Source organism: Lutjanus erythropterus, chromosome 13, assembly GCF_056507025.1.
Source record: "Lutjanus erythropterus isolate fLutEry1 chromosome 13, fLutEry1.hap2, whole genome shotgun sequence".
NCBI classification, from domain to species: Eukaryota; Metazoa; Chordata; class Actinopteri; order Lutjaniformes; family Lutjanidae; genus Lutjanus; species Lutjanus erythropterus.
This window is the reverse complement of record NC_139329.1, coordinates 11,682,441-11,700,949: the sequence shown is the minus strand read 5'-3', so window position 1 is coordinate 11,700,949 and position 18,509 is coordinate 11,682,441. Positions and strand designations below refer to the sequence as shown.

At 40.2% G+C, this 18,509-nt stretch overlaps 2 protein-coding genes across 2 annotated transcripts; both read left to right on the top strand.

The window, feature by feature from the left end:
• Positions 1-591: 591 nt before the first annotated feature.
• On the top strand, positions 592-8,056 carry chmp1a (charged multivesicular body protein 1A). The gene is made up of 7 exons (XM_084734380.1): positions 592-730; positions 1,858-1,877; positions 1,983-2,060; positions 4,256-4,402; positions 4,605-4,733; positions 4,902-5,095; positions 7,439-8,056. The coding sequence occupies exons 1-7, from the start codon at positions 724-726 to the stop codon at positions 7,458-7,460; spliced, it is 597 nt and encodes a 198-aa protein (XP_084590506.1). The 5' UTR covers positions 592-723; the 3' UTR covers positions 7,461-8,056.
• A 4,408-nt stretch (positions 8,057-12,464) lies between these two features.
• slc10a3 (solute carrier family 10 member 3) lies at positions 12,465-14,912 on the top strand. Its single transcript, XM_084734847.1, has one exon. It carries the CDS (start codon positions 12,934-12,936, stop codon positions 14,338-14,340), a length of 1,407 nt encoding a protein of 468 aa, XP_084590973.1. The 5' UTR covers positions 12,465-12,933; the 3' UTR covers positions 14,341-14,912.
• The last annotated feature ends 3,597 nt before the right edge of the window (positions 14,913-18,509 follow it).

Here is an 18,509-nt window from a genome sequence, read left to right as displayed (position 1 = left end):
TATAAGACCATCAAATGTGAGTAGCATCACTGTCCTGGGAGAACCATGTATCTCTAAAAAGTCAGAAAACAGCAGTTTTTTCAGCTTTGTGCATTAAAAAGTACAGTATTTGCCTCTGGGATGTAGTGTAGAAGCATAAAGTTGGATAAAATGGAACCCAAGAAAAGTATAAAATAAGTGCAGTACTTGATATAAATGTGCTTAGTTAAAGTCCAACACTGATTACAACACTGAACTAATGCAAGATGTAGATTAGTGGATGGACAGTGACTGATAATTGATTAAATATGGAATTTAAAATCAATTTACTGACTAATTAGTCCTTTCCAGTAGGTGGCATTAGGGTTAGCTGGTTTGCCAACTGCAATTAAAGCTCACAAATGAGAAGGAGGAAGATTTTTGATACTGTTTTTGCACGCTTTGCTCAACCTGGACAACTGGACTAAAGTGAAGAAACTGTTGGAATATAGACTGGACTGTATGGGAGAGTATAAACAACTGCTAAAGGGACTTTAAAAAATGAACAGTAGAGGGCAGTAATACGCCGTTGTAGCGTCTAGTCTGTCACATCCGAAGAAGAAGACGAATTCTGATCACGTGACTACTCTCGGACCAGGAAGTGCGGTGTCAGATACACTGTTAGATCATAACAAATCGAGACTAGCTTGTTGAGGAGTTGAAAATTATTTTTCCTGCCATCATCTGAAACATATCCGTCTCGACATGGATGGTATGGCTTGTTTTAACAGATAAAAGGTCCATCTTAATAGTCATCGCTCGTGTTTTTAGCTAAGTTAGCTTATACCATCAATCAATAGACAGGTTAGCATTAGCTTGCTAGCTTGGGTGTGTGATTAGCTAGGCTTGCTGTCAGACCTGTTTTGATTTTAAGTTCATCCGCTCAAAAGTATTTAGTCTAACTGTATTTGTCACAGGCCAGTAATTTTGGCTTTTAGATTTAATTAACTTATTGTTTTTAAAGCTGCCTGTAAGGGAATCTTTTCTTAGTCGAATGTCACATTCCGTACCAAATTTGATTAGTGTAACATTAGCCTCAAGTGTAGACAGTTAAGATGTAGTTAGGGTTTTCATTTGTGCCAAAACAGTAGAATTGTAACTAAAATATGCAGCAAAAGATACAGTCATTCGAGTGAGAAATTAATAATAATTACTAACTAATTATTTTTTACAGGTTGTGTGTTTTGGTTTTTTTTTTTGTTTTTTTTTTACCCCCACCCATTAGCTTTTCAGGTATATTTTAAATTAATTATCTAAACAATGACGGAACAACCTTTCTAGAAAACAAATTCTTGTACACTTTTCTTTCTGTTTTTTATTGTATCGGTAAACGTTGTATTTTGTTGACGATTTGGTTTATATTTGACAGCATTTTCCCCCTTTACGATTTTACAGAAATTTCTAGATACATATATAATTAAATATAATAATAGTAATCCTTTTCACACATGTTTTTCGCTGAAGTTCCCAGTTTCCCAGTGGGAACTGCCTGTGTTGAAGTTAGAGACATGGAAAAAAACTGATTATTTAAGAAATGTTATAAGCTGTTGGAAGCAACCATAATGTATGGAGTTGGTTAGAAGAAAAGGGTGCCCTATTTATTTTCCCCCTCTTTTTCACTCTGTTCTTTTGATATAAAAATGGTGCTGTTTCAGTGAAAAAGCTCTTATCTTGAAGTAAAGAAAAGAAAAACTAGACCAGCAGTCTTGTTTTAGTGTCACCAGACACTATGTGAATAATGTAGAGTTAGTATATTGCTATGAAATAACTATGGCAGTTTATATTATATGCATTGTACTCTATATACGTCTAACTCTGTCTCTCACTGTCTGTTGACAGAGACACTCTTCCAGCTAAAGGTAGGTATTTGTTAAAAGGTATATGGGTCTGTATATCATCTTTTTATCAGTTGTGAAAGTGGATTATTTATTAATTTTCTGTGCATGTTTCTCTTTGGCGAACAGTTCACTTCCAAACAACTGGAAAAACTGGCCAAGAAGGCAGAGAAGGACTCTGAAAAGGAACAGGCCAAGGTCAAGAAGGTGAGCAAACTGGCCCAAGCGTTAAGGTGCAATATGCAAGAATCTCACTCATTTTACGTGTATTAACCACTTTGCATTGCCAATGTGTGAACGAATTGTAATGGAACTTAAAAACTAAGACCTTCCCAGACTTTCTCAGTTGTCTGTATCAGCCTGTGGATTGATGTCAAAGGATTCAAGAATAATTTTGTGGGAAAATACAAAGGTTGTGAGTTTAATGTGCACTCCTGATGCCTTCTCTTCTGCTCCCCTATGCAATGCCAATAGTTTGCAAAACTAGAAAAGACTAGCGAAGAAATTAGTCCAACACAAGGTCAAAGCTAATATTACTGCAGTACAAAGCATGTGAAATATATTGTGATGTTGTGGTTGTAGGTGGCAAATGTCAGCTAGCTTGCCGAGACAGATGAATTGCTAGCTAGCTAACATAGCAAAATACTGTTATGATTGGATAATATCAGCTAATTCAGCCAGACTCCCAGGGCTAATCTGACTGGTTGATTGGGTGGTTCACTGTTTTAGGTTGCTTCGTCGGCTGGCCTTGCAAGGCAGCCAACTAGCTAACTGTACCCTAAGCTAAGTTGTGTTTGGCCAACTGGCTGTGGCTTGACTGCAACTCATCTCCTGCACCATCATTCATAATGGACAATGCAAAAAAAACTTAAAGGCCAAGCTTCATTTAGTGTCTATAAGGTCTTTATAAAGTTTTAAGTCTATAAATAAGGGGAAATATGGTTGTAGGTTTGAAGTAGTGTAACCAGCAGTACTATTTCTGCTTCACTAACTGGTTTATATTTAGCACAGGTGAAAAATGTAAAGCATCCAGACTGACGTCATCTGATACAGACCATTTTCCTCCTATTTTTTCTTTCTTCTTTGTTCTTTCTTTCAGTGGGTTAAAAAAAAGACAAAAGCATTTTATTTTTTTCTTTACCATCTGGAGGTTGATCAAATGAATTAAAACTTTATATTTGACATTTTGTGGATGTGTGTAATTTCAAGTGTCTTTTCTCATAAGGCCAAATTTACTTCATTAAAACATCAAATAATTATTTCTAGCTAACATTGTTAGTGTTTGCTGGTCAATTAAAATGTGTTAGCTAACATTTACTCTGCTGGTGTGGTTTCATGGTGAAATTTAGCTTTCTCTAGTTAGCTAGCAGGAAAGGTTGGTGGTCAGTGAGTTTAACTATGAGAGTTTACAGTTAAACTAGCTAGTCACACTGACCTGTTGCTCTACTGTTGTGCAGAAAACACACGTGTACCCCATATTTTTAAGATCAAATGAGTGAGTACAAGATAAACAGAGAAGGGAAGTAAAATCTTAACTTATTTAATAACTTATATGAGGCAATATGACTATAGTGATACATACAATATAAACATGTGCATTTCTTTTTACACTCAGTTTTAATTACTTCACTTGTTTGATAACCTTTTACTACCTTTGGGGGCTCCATGATTGGAGTGGCACTTATTAGTCAGCAGGGGGCAATACAACTTCAGCATTCAGTAAGGACTGCCTCAGTTGTTTTGTAAAACCGATGTGTCATTATTTCAGTGATGGCTGATTGTTTTTAGAGGTAAGGTCATTGTGGATCTCATTCCCTGTTTAAAAATGTATGTTTGGTTTGGGGATTACAGAAGAGATATCCAGATGACTTCTCTCATGGAACAGTGGGGTTAGAATGATTATCTCACTGACCAAAGTTATTTCCCTGTTGAGTCATGATAGTCCTCACTTCTCATATCCTGTCTAAGAGCTCACATTACTAACACATTACTTACTTTATGTGAGCCACACTATTCCATCCACTAAATGAAACCCAGAAAAATAAACAATAAGAACAGGAGACATGTTTTAACACCCAAAAAAGAATAAATTAAGTTTACAAGCATATCAAAATTGATTTTAATAGATTACTGATTTCACCAAACAGCACAATCTACACCATTACTCCAGCCTGATCAGTGAGTTATTTAAATTAGTTTTGTTTAATAGAATACAAATACTAAATGCTTAACTGGTAACAGATTTATCTTTTTTTTTTCTTCGTCTTTTTTTGTTGTCGTTATTGTATGTTAAAACAAAATGATGGTATATACTATATATATGCAATATATATGAAAGATATACTGCAGGTGAAAGGCAGTGCAGAGTTTGACTGTTAACAGTGTCTTTGTCTCATCACCAGGCTTTACAACAGAAAAATGTGGACTGTGCCAGAGTTTATGCAGAAAACGCTATCCGGAAAAAAAATGAAGGTCTTAATTGGCTGCGCATGGCGTCTCGAGTTGACGCGGTGGCCTCTAAAGTCCAGACTGCCGTCACCATGAAGGGAGTAAGTTACTTTGTTCAGTTACCTCAATAATATGCGATACCGTTGACACACTTTTACTAGACAATCAAAATGTAGGATTATAATGTATTGCTATATTTCCACATCACAGTATTCCCTGTATTTTGACGAGCTTTGAAGGGGACAACATGAGATTTTGTATCTCCAGAATGAGTCACATTTGCATTGCTTTTTTTCCCATCAGGTGACCAAAAACATGGGCCAGGTGACCAAAGCCCTTGACAAAGCTTTGGGCTCCATGGACCTTCAAAAGGTCTCTGCAGTCATGGATAAGTTTGAAACCCAAGTCCAGAACCTCGATGTCCACACCTCAGTGAGTGGCTGCAGACTATGTGAATTTATTCTTGTATAGTGTGTGTATTTCCATACAGCATCTCATGTGCTTTAGAAAACTCTGGAAAAAAAAACTGTTCCGCACTCTCTGGTCTGAATTTTCTTTTGTCCTATTCTCACACATCCATCCTTCTCTTTCTGACACCAGGTGATGGAGGACTCTATGAGCTCAGCAATGACACTGACAACGCCTCAGGAGCAGGTGGATGACCTGATCCACCAGATAGCAGAGGAGAACGGCCTGGAGGTGATGGATCAGCTTAGCCAGCTGCCTGCAGGAGCCACCTCAGTGGGCCCAGAGAGTGCACGGACCCAGGACAAGGAGGACCAGCTGTCTCGACGGTAAGGACCAGTGTCTGTGCTTGGTACAAGACAAGATGTGTCATCTCATGTTTCCTTCACCTTGTAAAAGTGTTTTTATTCTCTGGCACCAGGCTAACAGGAAGCACATGATCAGGCAATTCTGCAGTTAGACCAGAGCATGAGATGAGTAAATTAGATTGCACAGCAAGCTGCTACCCCCACACACAGAGCACTACTGTTGTGGTTGCAAAGTCATTGGTCACCAGAAAGACAGACTATGTTCCAATCAAATGCAGAAGCTCAAAAACAGAAGGGAAATACTGCCATGTAATCTTATACGGGTTATCACAATAGTCAGAGGAACTGGTTTGGTTACAGTTACATATACAGAAAAAAAAAAGGTTTTAAGCTGTCAAGTACACTGTATTCTTTAAATCAAAGAAATCATGATATAAACAACAGTTTCTAGGGCTGTCTGTCTCATCTTTGTACTAGTTTCTTATTAATTTTTTCACTTAAACTACCCAAACAACCAGTTGAATAAATCCTTCAATTCTTTGTTAGTTGACTAAGAATTTATTTGATCAGTGATATTCCAAATAGTTTTCAGCAGATCAGACAAGTTTGGCCATAACTGTACATAACTGACAGGTACTGACAGTATAGGTTAAATCATTAGTTGGCCAATATAACATTTTTTTAAAATCAAAAATAGTCCACAAATATGTTGATAAAGAAAATTATTATTTTCAGCCTTATGGTTGTCTCTCTCTCACACAATCCAGGATAAGCTGCTTAAAATAATTTGACTAATGTTGATTTTAGTGAACTGTGCTATTGTGGTGGTCTTTCTATCTAATCACAAGTTATTTCTAGAAAACATAATTAGTACACAACACAGGGACCAGCTTTCACATGTCAGCCTGTGAGCTGCTCATTAAGCAGGTGTGAAAATGTAGAGGTGTTGTTGTTATCTCATTAGTGAGATAACTGGCAGGAGAACGTGTTGGTAGGTTAAAGGAGTCTGTTCCTGCTTCATGTTGAAGCAGGCAGACAACTTCGAGGCCCTGTGTGTAGAATGATTATTTGATCACAGCATCTTTCACACTATTCTGCTGGCAGTTGTTGAAAAAATGATCGATGCAGCATGGATGACTCTCAGTTTCACTCCCTCTGTTTTTTTTGTTTTTTTTTTGATACTACCACAGGGTCGGATACAAAAGTCAAATTTTTCAAATTTACAAGTAGAACAGGTTTGCTGTGTCTTTCCCTATTTGTTTAACCAGTTCTCAGTACTGGAGGCATGGTCCTGTCAACATACTAAGCTGCCCAGGGTGTATTGCAAAATGTTCCTGAACATTTTCTATTGCTTGGTTTATCAGAAGTATCAGTACTTATTTTATCAACACCAGTTTCTTTTATTCTCAGTCAAGATTCCCTTTTATTTGTGACCATGATAGGCACTGAGTGGTGCTGGGCATTTTGAAGTTCAAAAACAATGAATGGTAATCTGATGGACAAAATATGTAGCATGTCTGCAGTTATTTATTTATTTTTTTGTTTGTTATTTTTCAACATTTACACAGATGCTGATATATCAGCAGTAAGTTGAGTATTAAGAAATACATTTGCCAAGCAGATTTATCAGTGCAGAAAAAAGTTATTTCCCTCATGGGATTAATAAAGTATGCCTTCTTCTACCTTCCTTCTAGTTCTATTGCAAATCTTACAGAGTTACAAATCCTATCTTTTTTTTTTAAGTTTAGGGAACAAGTGGCTGGTGCCCAACTGTTGACTATTCTTTACAGAGGTTTTTTTGTTAAAGCAAGTTAAAAAAACAAGTGTTGGACCTATTAGCAGGCTAATGTCTGTCTTGTCTGAAGATTCAGGACAATATGGATATCTTCTGTTGCATTATGTTATATATAATTAGATATACAGTATATTGCAGTATTATATAGTGTGTTTTACTGCCTGATCATAAACAAAATACATTGACAAAATAATCTTAAGTTAAAGGTCCACTCGCTAGCTTATTATATGATCAAAGTTACATACTCTGGTCTCTTGATGACAGCTGACCATACTTATGTTGTCTCTCACTATATATAGATAATCATTTATGTAGTGTCATTATTTATGTATATAACTGTGTCTAGCCGTCATTCAGATCTGGTTGTATATGATGTCATTTACACCAGACTTTAATTTGATTTTGATGATTGCTGGTGGGAGTGGCAGGGTTCTTTTGTCTCCAAATAGTGTTAATTCATTGCAGTGATAGTTGGAAAATGTATTTTAGTGAACTGCACCTTTAAGGCTTGTATCTCATTTCACGAAAGCTCCAAACAATTAAACTGACACATTTCTCACACGTTTCAGGTTGGCCCTTCTGCGAAACTGAGGCCTCCTCCAGGAGGTGAAGAGGCTTGCAGCTGTGTGGCAGCAGACGAGCTTAGTGACGGTGACAGGAGCTGTGTGTGTTTCTATTGAACTGTTCCTACCAGGAGGACTTAATGAGCCTATTGATTCCCATCCCCCTTCTCTATAAATACACACACAAACACACACACACAGACACACACAGACTGGCTAGAAATACCACCTGAGAAGGCATGAATCTCTCTGGTTCACCTTCCCATTTCGATCCATCTATTCCTGTTTGTATCTTCCCCTCCTGTTCCCCAGTGGATCTCAGTTTACCTTTTCCTCTTCTTCTTTCCCCTCCTTTTTTAATCCCTCCTGTCTCCACCACTCCCACCACCTCCTCCTGCTCCTCCTGGCCACACTCTCCAGTTATCAAATGACATGCTTTTGGATGTATGCTTTTTACAAAGAATGAAACCCATTTTACAAACTGTATAATGTACAATGATGAAAATTAAGTTTTAATAAGCAGTTATAGTGATTATAAGGGAGTGGGACGTCCCTGGCTCTCCTAAGGCGCAGGGTGGGTTAAAGATGTATCTATATGTTTGTTCTTATATTTTTTCTTGGGGGGGCGGTTTAAATGGATGCTTCTGATTGGAGGACAGAGACACATAAATTTAATGGGAAGGAAATATCAGTTTTTGCCCATAGCTAGCGATATGTGGGTAACACTAAGTCTCCTGCCCTCATCAGATTGATCCAAGTAATGCCTGCTTCATGACATTGTTATAACACTGTATACAGTGAAGAACAATCCTCAAATCTTTTGTTTCCTTGGTGTCAAAATTAGTCATTTACTATTCTATTTTACTTTTATTCATATTTGTTGTTGATTTTTTTGTCATGCCTGTATTCAGACTTTTTTGCTTTGAACGCCTTATTGGGATACAGGTGCTTGCATAGGTGCTTCCCCCGCCAGTGCCTGAAGGGCAGTGGTTTAGAGAGCTAACGGCAGCAAACCCAAACTCAGCAGACATCGGTCAGAACAAGGAATTTTCCATTCCGCTTTCTGCCAGACAAGCCTGACATGTTTTTGTGTTGGTCTCAGCCAGCTACACTTCAACACTGACTGTGATGAGTGCGAGCTCCGGTTGCCTGATCTCTTCATGGTTTTGGGTGTTTGATTTAAGGTGTTGAAACTCTCCCCCCAGCAACTCTGAAACCTCACTCACAGATATTTTTAGAAGCCTCTCTGCCTCAAAATAAAACTAATCATCCCCACCTGTCTCAGTCCCATCCCAAACAGTTTCAGGGGAAGACATCATTTAAAGGATGTGCATGCTGGATCTTTATGTTTTTTTAACATGACAATAATCACATGATACTCTTGATTTGCTGTGTGAACCACCAATTTGCTTGAAAAGCGCATGTTTCATGCAAATGCAGGAGATGGTTTGCATTAAGAGCAGGTGCTGTTTTTTGTTTTGTTATCTGAGATCATAGCTCTGCATTGAGTGGTCTGTCAAGTGCTTTGGCTGGTTTTGATGCTTCTTTCTTTGATCGTTCAATGTAGACATCAGTGAGAGGGCGGGCAGGCAGGAGCCACACCTCCACCTATGAGAGAGCAGCTTCATCGTCTGACAATGTTTTCAGTTTGTTGTCCCTTTTAACACAGGGAGGGTTTATTTATACTCAGAGTTCAGCAGACTTTGCAGCACTTTTGTTTTGTATATTAATCTTGTGAAAATAAAATAATGCCCTCTAATGCAGTCTTTCATTTGACTTCAGTAGTTTGTATATCATTATTATTATTATTACTATGACTATTATTAGAGGTAGTAGTAGAAATACTTGTAGTAGTAGTAGTAGTAGTAGTAGCAGATGTGTTAGATGAAATTTTAAGCAACAGTAGATGGCACCAAAAGCATGGAGACAAAGGGGTCAGCTTCCCAGAGTGGTGAGGACACAAGTGATAGTTCATGAAATCCAGGTCAGTAGAAATATACTTCACTGAGCTGATAGATAAAACGGACAACATTCAGCACAGCATACTAATAAAGCATTATAAATATACCAATTTTTCCTCTTGTGCCACCAGCAGGTTTAAGTTTTCAATTATCCTGTGAAGACAGAAGAAAACAGGCATTCAAAAGACGTACATTAATGTCATTAATTGAGTCAGGTGGCACAGACTGTACATTGATGCAACATGTAGTGTCCCTGGAGTTGTTAATGGGTCCAGCTGCATTCAAGAAAAAACTTCCCCTGTTGCATACAGTTTTGGTCCTGGTGGACTGCAGTCTCCTACTGGAGGGGACAATCTCAAACAAAATGTGTCTGGAGTGGAAGGGGTTGTGAGAACTCACCTGAACTCCACTTCTTTATTAGTTATTCTGTTCATCTCAGTATCTTTATGAGGTGGACTTGTTCAGGCTCAGGATAAGTGCAATATTTTCCACTCACATTGAAACATTTTCATTTTGTCCAGGCACCGTGCTTCAGGTTATGCTGCCCAAAGCAAATTCATGTATATTTGCATCCACTTGTGTTCTCCCACCACCTCTAAAATCAGTTTTGTTCAGTCTGAACACAACTTTAGGCAGGAGGGGTTTCACCAAGAGACTTTGGATGCCTGTCCTCTGTATTTATAAAATCCTGGCTACAGCCCTCTTTATGATATACTGTTGCCAGGCAATCTAGCAGAGAACAACCTTGTGCGGACTGGTGCTAAATTGGCATTTCGGGACAATGCTTTTGGATTAGTCATCACGGCTGCTTATGATCTCATTTGCAACACAACACAAGGCTGATCATAACCACCACTCTCAGATGGGTCATGAATATTCACACGAATACAGTGTGTTCACAGACAAAGGCAAATACAGGCTCCTGTGTTCTCTGGGTAAACAGATGAAGCTGCAGCACGAACAGCAAATATTCCTGTAATTTCTCACTGAAGCCATTACTGAAGAAAGTGTCAAGATGGGCGGTTGGTGGAATGTAACTGAGGGCCTTTTTTTTTTTTGCTTTCCTCTTCACTCTTTCTCTGCCCTTCTCTCCTGCTGCCTCCCTCCCACTCTGTTTGTGAAATAAGTCATGAGGTAAATTATCATACCATGGGTAAATAATTAGACAGCCTGGGGAGGGGAGCAGCACAAATGCCAGGCAGGAAATGTGCGTGCCTGGCAGCCCCATAACAACTGGCTGTCGCTCCATGAAATGTCAAAGAAGAGGCCAGAGCGATCACCCCAGCAGGTTGTCTTGGCGTGCACTGAGTGTTTCCACTGTGGACTCCCCCGCCTTTTCTTTTTTTGGAAGCCTTGACTTAGCCATGGTGACAGAAAGAGGACGTACAACTCATGAAAACACAATGGATGATGAACAAGCTGTCCCAGGAATGACTTTAACGCAGTGAGCGGTGGCAGTTAATATCCAGGAGAAGTCTGAGTGGTGTTCTAACTGGAAAATACCGACCCAGTGACCTCACTGACCCTCCTGGGAAAAAAAAAACTAGAGGTTATGAATTGAAGATGGATTTTAAATATGTGAGTGCCTCCCAGCAGGCGCCAGTTACTATAAAAAGGGATGCTCACATGGTTATGCTGACAGAATGGAGTTCCCCTTTAATGCCACATTCACAAGATGGGGTGCAGTGTCAGGTTTCTCGGTTGTGTCTGCTGTTTGTGTATGACAAATAAGCAATAGCCTACTTGGCAGCAGGTTTGAAACTGGAAACTGCTCTGGGAGTGAACTGTATTTATATGCTCCATGAGCACAATGGATCAGTGTCACAAGATACTACGGGGATCAAAGGTCATTAGCCAGAAACTGATAGTGAAACTGTGCAACAAAGACAAGCAATAAAATTTACATACTTGCTAAAGACAATAAAGATGACAAAGTGAAAGTGAGAGATGAGCTGGGTGTAGTATCAGCATGCATCTCCTGTGTTGTGGATGAATTTAGTATGTGCTCAGTTCTACTTTATTATCATGTCTTCACTTTCTTGCAAATTCCACCATTTTACTTTGGTCAGGACATTAAATGCATGTCTATGTCTGTGTATGATGGGTAATCCCTGGCTGCCCTCCGACCCCCACCCCCCAGTGGATAGAAATCACGGTGTTCCCTCTCCCATGTGACCGCCCCTGCTTATTGGCTGAGGGACGGGGAGAGTTGACGCTTTGGGCCGCTCCGATTGGATTAATAAAGGCTCATGTCAAGGTAGTTACACTTATCCAAACAGAGACCGGAAGTGGTGGGATTTTTTTCTTTAAAATAAAAGCATACAATTTGTTTTAATTATCTAAACAAGTGTATGACAAACTGGAGAAACAATATTAAGTAAGATAATATTAATTATCCTAGTGTGTGAAGTCGAGGGAATATTACACACACACACACACACACACACACACACGAATAACATGGAAATCAGCATTATGGCTGGACTGAGCTGAAAATATTTGTGGCCCTGGGAAAAAAACAGGACTGCTGGACCCTGACTTAGGCCTGCTCCTCCATCTCTCTGTGCTGTGTGGCCTGTACCATTTTTTTCTAAACTAGAATATGACCTTGTTAAACGCATACATTTAGGAATATCCGACAAAAAAGCACAAAACTGTAACAATGGCGGTTTTTAAAACATGTAGTTTGCAAATTCTTAGTGAAACTTGCAAGCAATGAAATGACCAAATGCAGCTGACATTCAGTTAAAGCTGTGGGGGCCTCTCGGAGTCTGGGTCCCAGAGCAGTTGGCTGCTCGCCCAGACATTAAAGCATGAGTGTGTAGGATTTAGTGGTACCTACCAGTAAAATTGCAGATCAGGAGCAGATAAGCAGGTATGGTTATGAAAACACTATAACACTTATTTTCAGGTTCATTAATGAAAACGTACTTTGAATATTATATTCAATTTCTGCCATATTCTGCCAATAAATTCACATTTAAGCTTTAATAGAGCATTAAATACCACCAATGTTCCTCAGTAAAATAAAGGGCTTTTACTTTGGTATTCCGTGAGCGGATGTTTGACATTTACCAAAGCCAGCTTTACGTAAACATCTCGAGCAGCAAGCAAACGGTCGCCGAGCTACGATGTTCTCAGTTTTCATCAGCCGGGGAGACAATAATTACGGACGACGAGGCGAGGCTTTGGTCTTACGAGACGGATATCTTAGCAGCGAGTAAACAAAAGAAAAGGTGGACCTGTGTGAGTGTGTGTTCCCGTGTATTCCTGTGAGCCGGTCCGGGGGCTGCTGCTGTTGAGCTGGGCTCGGACAGGACAGGGCGGGGTGATGTTTAGGTTCCGGTATAAAGGCAGCGAGAAAATGGGAACCAGACGAGATGTGGAGCCGGCTGCCGACGCTGTCGTTTTGTGCCGGAGACTAGAATGAGAAGTTTACCGTCCTGGTGTAGTAGGGCGGCGGTGTAACCGTCTGGAGAGGCCGCTGGTGGGGGAGAAGCGTGTCTCTGCGGCGCCCCTCCGCCCCTGTCCGTCAATAAGATGAGGACGCTATTTACATTCTGTTGTCTCTTCCTTATTATCTACCGGGCGTGGGCCACCGGAAACCTCACAGTCGACAGCAGCAACGACACCAACCTGACGGCCGACAGCAGCAGCAGGTATATCAGAATCGGGGACGGCTCATCGCAGGAATTTGAGTTCCCTGAAAACACCAACGGAGTGATTGTAATCTCCAGCCAGTACCGGAGCGCCGCGGCCAGCAGGAAGGGCCGCCAGAGCTGGAAACAGACGGTGAGAGTCCGCTCCCTGGACCCGGAGGTCCTCTCCATCCTGAATGTGACGGACAGCGGCCACGTAGGACCAGCCAGGAGCTACATTATAAGCATCCGCTCCGGATTCCCAGGCAGGGCTCAGCTGCAAATCCAGTTGCTGGACCTGGACCAGGATTCAATCCCGGTTCTGATTGAGGAGAGGACGGATTACTCCATCAGAGTGGCACCTGGGAATGATGACCCGGCCACCAGGCTCATTCAGTCTGGTGGCCTATCCCATTTCTCTGAGAACCCTGTGTTGTTTGCCTTGCTGCCCCTCATCTTCATCAACAAGTGTGCCTTCGGGTGCAAGGTGGAGGTGGAGGTGCTGCGGGGTCTGCTGAGGAGCCCAGTGCCCCTGCTTTTAGGGGTGCTGGGTCAGTTCCTGGTGATGCCATTGTATGCCTACTGTGTATCCCGGTTGGCCTCACTGCACAAAGCGCTCTCCCTGGGCCTAGTCATCACCTGCTCTGCCCCAGGTGGTGGGGGCGGCTACCTGTACAGCCTGCTGCTCGGAGGAGATGTCACCCTGGCTATCTCAATGACCCTGGTCTCCACAGTTGTGGCGGCAGCAGCCATGCCTTTGTCATCAGCTCTGTATGGTCGGCTACTGGGTGTGCATGCCGCCCTGCATGTGCCATTTGTGAAGATCCTCGGCACCCTCCTGTTCATTGCCATCCCCATCTCACTGGGCATGCTGGTCAAGCTGCGCCTGCCTGCCCTCACACGCGTCCTGCTGGCACTCATAAGACCGTTCAGCCTTGTGCTCATCGTAGGTGGCATCTTCATGGCCTACCAAATGGGGGCATCCATCCTGGCCAATGTGGGCCCACAGATTGTGGCAGTTGGAGTGACGGTGCCTTTGCTGGGGTTGGTGGTCGGCGCAATTCTGGCCAAGCTGGCCGGCCTGCCCCCACCACAGAGGAAGACGGTCAGCATTGAGGTGGGTGTCCAGAACAGCCTGCTCGCACTTGCCGTCATGCAGCTGTCCTTTCGCCGGGCAGAGGCCGACTTCGCGTCCCAGGCACCATTCATTGTGGCCCTCAGCAGCACCTCAGAGATGCTGCTTATTGTTCTGGGGTACTTTGCCCAGCGGAGGTTGTGTGGGTCTGCTGTCCCCAGGAGTGACGCCTGATTGTAGCTGCAGATTTTTGTTCTGAACTTTTTGCAGAATGAACCCTTTCAAACCTGTGGAAATTTGGTGTCCCACAGTCTTGGCTAAACATACCCAACAATCAACGATCTGGTAATCACTGTTGTGGTACACAGGACAGTGAATGGACTTCTTGTGTTTTGTCGTTTTCGTATTTTTCATGAAAACCAAAGGCCTTTTACCCCTCTGAGACCTTTTTGTGTTTATTTTACAGTATGTACTTTTTAAAATCAGATTATACTGTGAGGTACTTAATGTAAATATTCCTAAGAAGAGAAATACCTATAAAAGAAAAGATATTTTTGTACCAGATTACGTTTTGTAATCAAAAAGCAAAGATTGATTTGCATCATGTTTACAAGAGGTCCATGTGTCTTAGCCTTGGGGAGAATTCTGGGGGTTTGGTGGAATTGTTTGTGAATCAAATCAAGGAACATGATGATGTTTTGAAAGTATTTGCTACTGATTGTGTTTCCTGGATCTGCGAATCCATGTACTTGAATATTAGAGAGGCAAAATGAAGAAAAAGTAAATAAAAACATTGTCAAAGCAGGCTTCAGTTTGTCAAGAGTATGTGTGCTAAGAAACATGTCTAACAGGCCAGTGCTGTTAGAGAGCAGACGAGCTGTTTGCTTTAGCAAAACTGTGGTTAGGCTGTGTTTCACCAGAATATAGACATGTGGCGGTTTGCACTTATTGTTTGGTTTCATTTTTGCACGTAGGTGAGAATTAACAGCAGTTTGCATATATTTGAAGAGCAGTATTTTGGCTTGTCAAATTTCTGATATTTTTGCATTAAAGCTACTGATACCAGTTTTATTCTCACATTTAACATTTAAATGTCACGATTTCATGCCAGAAATAGCAGGAGGTTGTTTATTTTTTAACTGTGAGGGAGAAAAAGCCTCTGAAATAGCATTCACACACTCGTGAGAAACTTAACTCTCACTGAAATAAACACCACAACCATACATAATTAAAGGTCCAGTAGGTAAGATTTACTGGAATTTATTGGCAAAATATGGCAGTAATGGAACATAATATGCACATGTATATTTTCATTAGTGTATGATCACCTGAAAATAAGAATGATTGTGTTTTCATTCCCTTAAAATGAGCTGTTTATATCTGCAGAAGGAATGGGTTTTCTCACATGAGGTCTGCCATGTTGCATCACCATGTTTCCACAGTAAACCAGAAAGAACAAACTGAACACTGGCTCTAAATATGGCCTTTTGTATTTTCCACAAGTCTTTTTTTTTGCCACCGTAGGTTCTCCTACATACTTGGAAAGAGGAGAATGAGGCACAGTTTTTACATTCTGCAAACTCACTGTTAGACACCACTTCTTGTTTTAAAGACAGCCAACATGTGTAGTATTTTGATTGATTTAGACAATAGATGATCAACACATCAAACATGGCTATACTGACTGGACTATGTTTACAGGGCCAGTGCACAGAAAAAAAAAATTCTATTTAGTTTTGGGTTTACGTGTTGATTTTAAAAATAGCCATCTTTTAAACTTGTTGCCACCAAAACACTAGTGGTGGAAAGTAAGTAACATTTTCTGAGGTTCTGCATTAGGAACATTTCTGTGGTGCTTGGATATTACTTTAGTATTTTAATTTCATGTTACTTTATACTCATGCTACTCTATACTTACCCTGCTAGATGTAAGAGGAAAATTAACTTTTTACTCCACAACATTTATCTGATAGTTATAGTTATTTTGCCCATAAAGATTTCCAAAGATTTAATGAGCATGGACATCAAGGTAAAGTGAATTAAAATCATTTCAGTCGGCTCTATCGACAATAACCTCAGAATGCCTTTTAAATGTTAATGCATCAGTTATGATTATACAATGGTATAATCTGACATTGTACATTTCGACAAAATACACACTGTGTTCTTTGGATTACTCAGAGTATTAAAAAGAAAGACATGAAGAGTTTTTCCAGATGTGATTTTTGTACTGCTCTTATACAGCACCACAGACCTGTTTGGTGGTGACAGAATGTCTGTGGCATATATCTGAAAACCTGGGCAAATGAAAGGAGGTGAAGTTCCTATGTGTTGAATTCTAGTAGTGGTAGGAGAGAAATTATATTTTTACACAGTGCTTTGCAGGAAGAGATAAAATGAGAATGCTACAGAAGAAATGAAATGAAAATGGGAACCAATAAGAGAAGATTAAAGGAAGCCTTGTCTGTGAAATAACAGAGGGAATTTATTTTTAAGACATTCATGAAAAACAAGCCATTCAAAAGGCCAGTAGGTGGTAAATCTGTGTGACATGCCTTTAGTTTTGTGAGTGATTGTACCAGAGGACAAGGTCCAGTTTTTATCAGCACGCCAGAGAACTGGACAGCTCTGTTTTCTATAACTATTGAGGTTGACTATGTACCAGGGTCAAAATTCAGAATTCTCACTGTTCACAGTCAACACAATAACACTTCCCTTTCCTGCTTTAGAAAAAGCCCCCAGCTCCAGCCTACGTGGGCATTTTTATGTACAGACTACATTTCCTGTTTACGTGCAGAGAGCAGCAGACTTTTATGTTCTTCCATTAACACGTTTTCTGTAGAAGTTTTGTGGTGGAAAATAAGAGAGTTCAGACCTGCTGTTTTGGCCCAGCAGATCTGACTGCAGCTCTCAGGAATGTAGCACAGCTGTAAAGCCTCCAGGCTAAGCTGAAGTTGTTGGGTGTATCAGTCAGTGCTTATGTCTTTCAACTCCTGTGGCCGCTTTGCAGAGGAGGGGAAGTCCACTTCTCTGCGTTTCTCACAAGGGAATGATGACTATAAAAAGAGCCACATGATCTCGCTGGGTCATGACCACTTCCTTCTTCCTTACATGTTAAAACATGACATCTTTTTGTAGGATTACTATTGATTTTTGTCACTAGAGACATGTATCATGGACACAGCTGTTCCCTGTACAACACAAGTGTAACTGAGTACATGCACACATTTATCATATAGACAAAATACTTTTTGAATATTTACTGGAAATAAGGTTTTTTTTGAGGGAGCTGCAGCAACCCCTACAGATACCACATGTTTTTTAAGTGGTTATAAAACATTTTCCCAGGCAAAGTTACAGTAAGTAGCATGTTGGCAAGTTAAAAAAATAGGCAGGAGGACATTTTTCTTTAGATAATTATATTTTTGATGTTATATTTTTTGGTTATCATAGTGGAAACACTACTGCTTTTGTCCACAGGTGCCTCCAAAATCTGCACAATAAAATTGGTGGCTTTAAAAGGACTTTATAGCACGAAAGAGGTTAAACTTTGTCTTTTATCTCTTGTTTGTCATTAATATGTATCACTCTATACTACAAAAATAACCTAATTTCCAACCCTGGTTAAGGCGAGGCAGGTTGGATGTATCACACACGAACACATCGAGGTGTTGTAGGGAGGTAAGAACGTCTCACTGAATCAAAGTAACCAAAGACATCAGGGAACATGGTCAGACAGACCCAGAGAGTTCAATCCAGCCAGCTACAATTTGAACATCTTCATCATGTGGCCTAAAATGTTACATAAGCTTAATTTGATTTTAATATCAGTTGATTAATAGTTTCTCCCCAAAACATTAAATTAGTGGCAGGAGTGTTTCCAGAGTTTTTTTGGACAGGGTCAGCCCAAGTGGGGCACTTATGCAGGGGTGGCATACAGTGTGCACACGTACATAATTTATTCTTTAAGTCTTCAAAAGGAAATCGTACCTCCATTGTACTTCCATCTGTCCTCAGGCTGTAATTCATCCATCACACTCCATCGTAAAAATACTTATGTTTTTCTTATTTAAATAGTTTAATTTGTAATTTATTAAGTTAATTAATTTATTTGAAAAAATAAAAGTAGGCTACATACAAAAGAAAACAACCTGCATTTAAAAATGCTCATCAAACAGTTGATTGAAAGTAAGGTCCCGCCTCTCACTGGACAAATAACCATCATATTTTAGGATAAAAGGGTGGCACTTGCAATAAAATTAGACTTTTACATATTTTCACATATTTACTTAATTTCTTTGCTTAGGTAATAGCACACATCAAGTAAGAATAAATTTATTGAACATTGAATCATTTTCATTACTTTATTCAGTTGTAATTTAAAGAAGCAGGAAATTGTATAT

What these genes read in the sequence shown, in the direction of transcription:
- chmp1a (XM_084734380.1), top strand. An exon ending in AACAGGCCAAGGTCAAGAAG is followed by an intron (nt 2,061 to 4,255) that starts GTGAGCAAACTG and finishes TCTCATCACCAG; the next exon opens with GCTTTACAACAGAAAAATGT. An exon ending in CTGCCGTCACCATGAAGGGA is followed by an intron (nt 4,403 to 4,604) that starts GTAAGTTACTTT and finishes TTTTCCCATCAG; the next exon opens with GTGACCAAAAACATGGGCCA.
- slc10a3 (XM_084734847.1), top strand. Translation starts at nt 12,934, where the DNA reads ATGAGGACGCTATTTACATTCTGTTGTCTCTTCCTTATTATCTACCGG.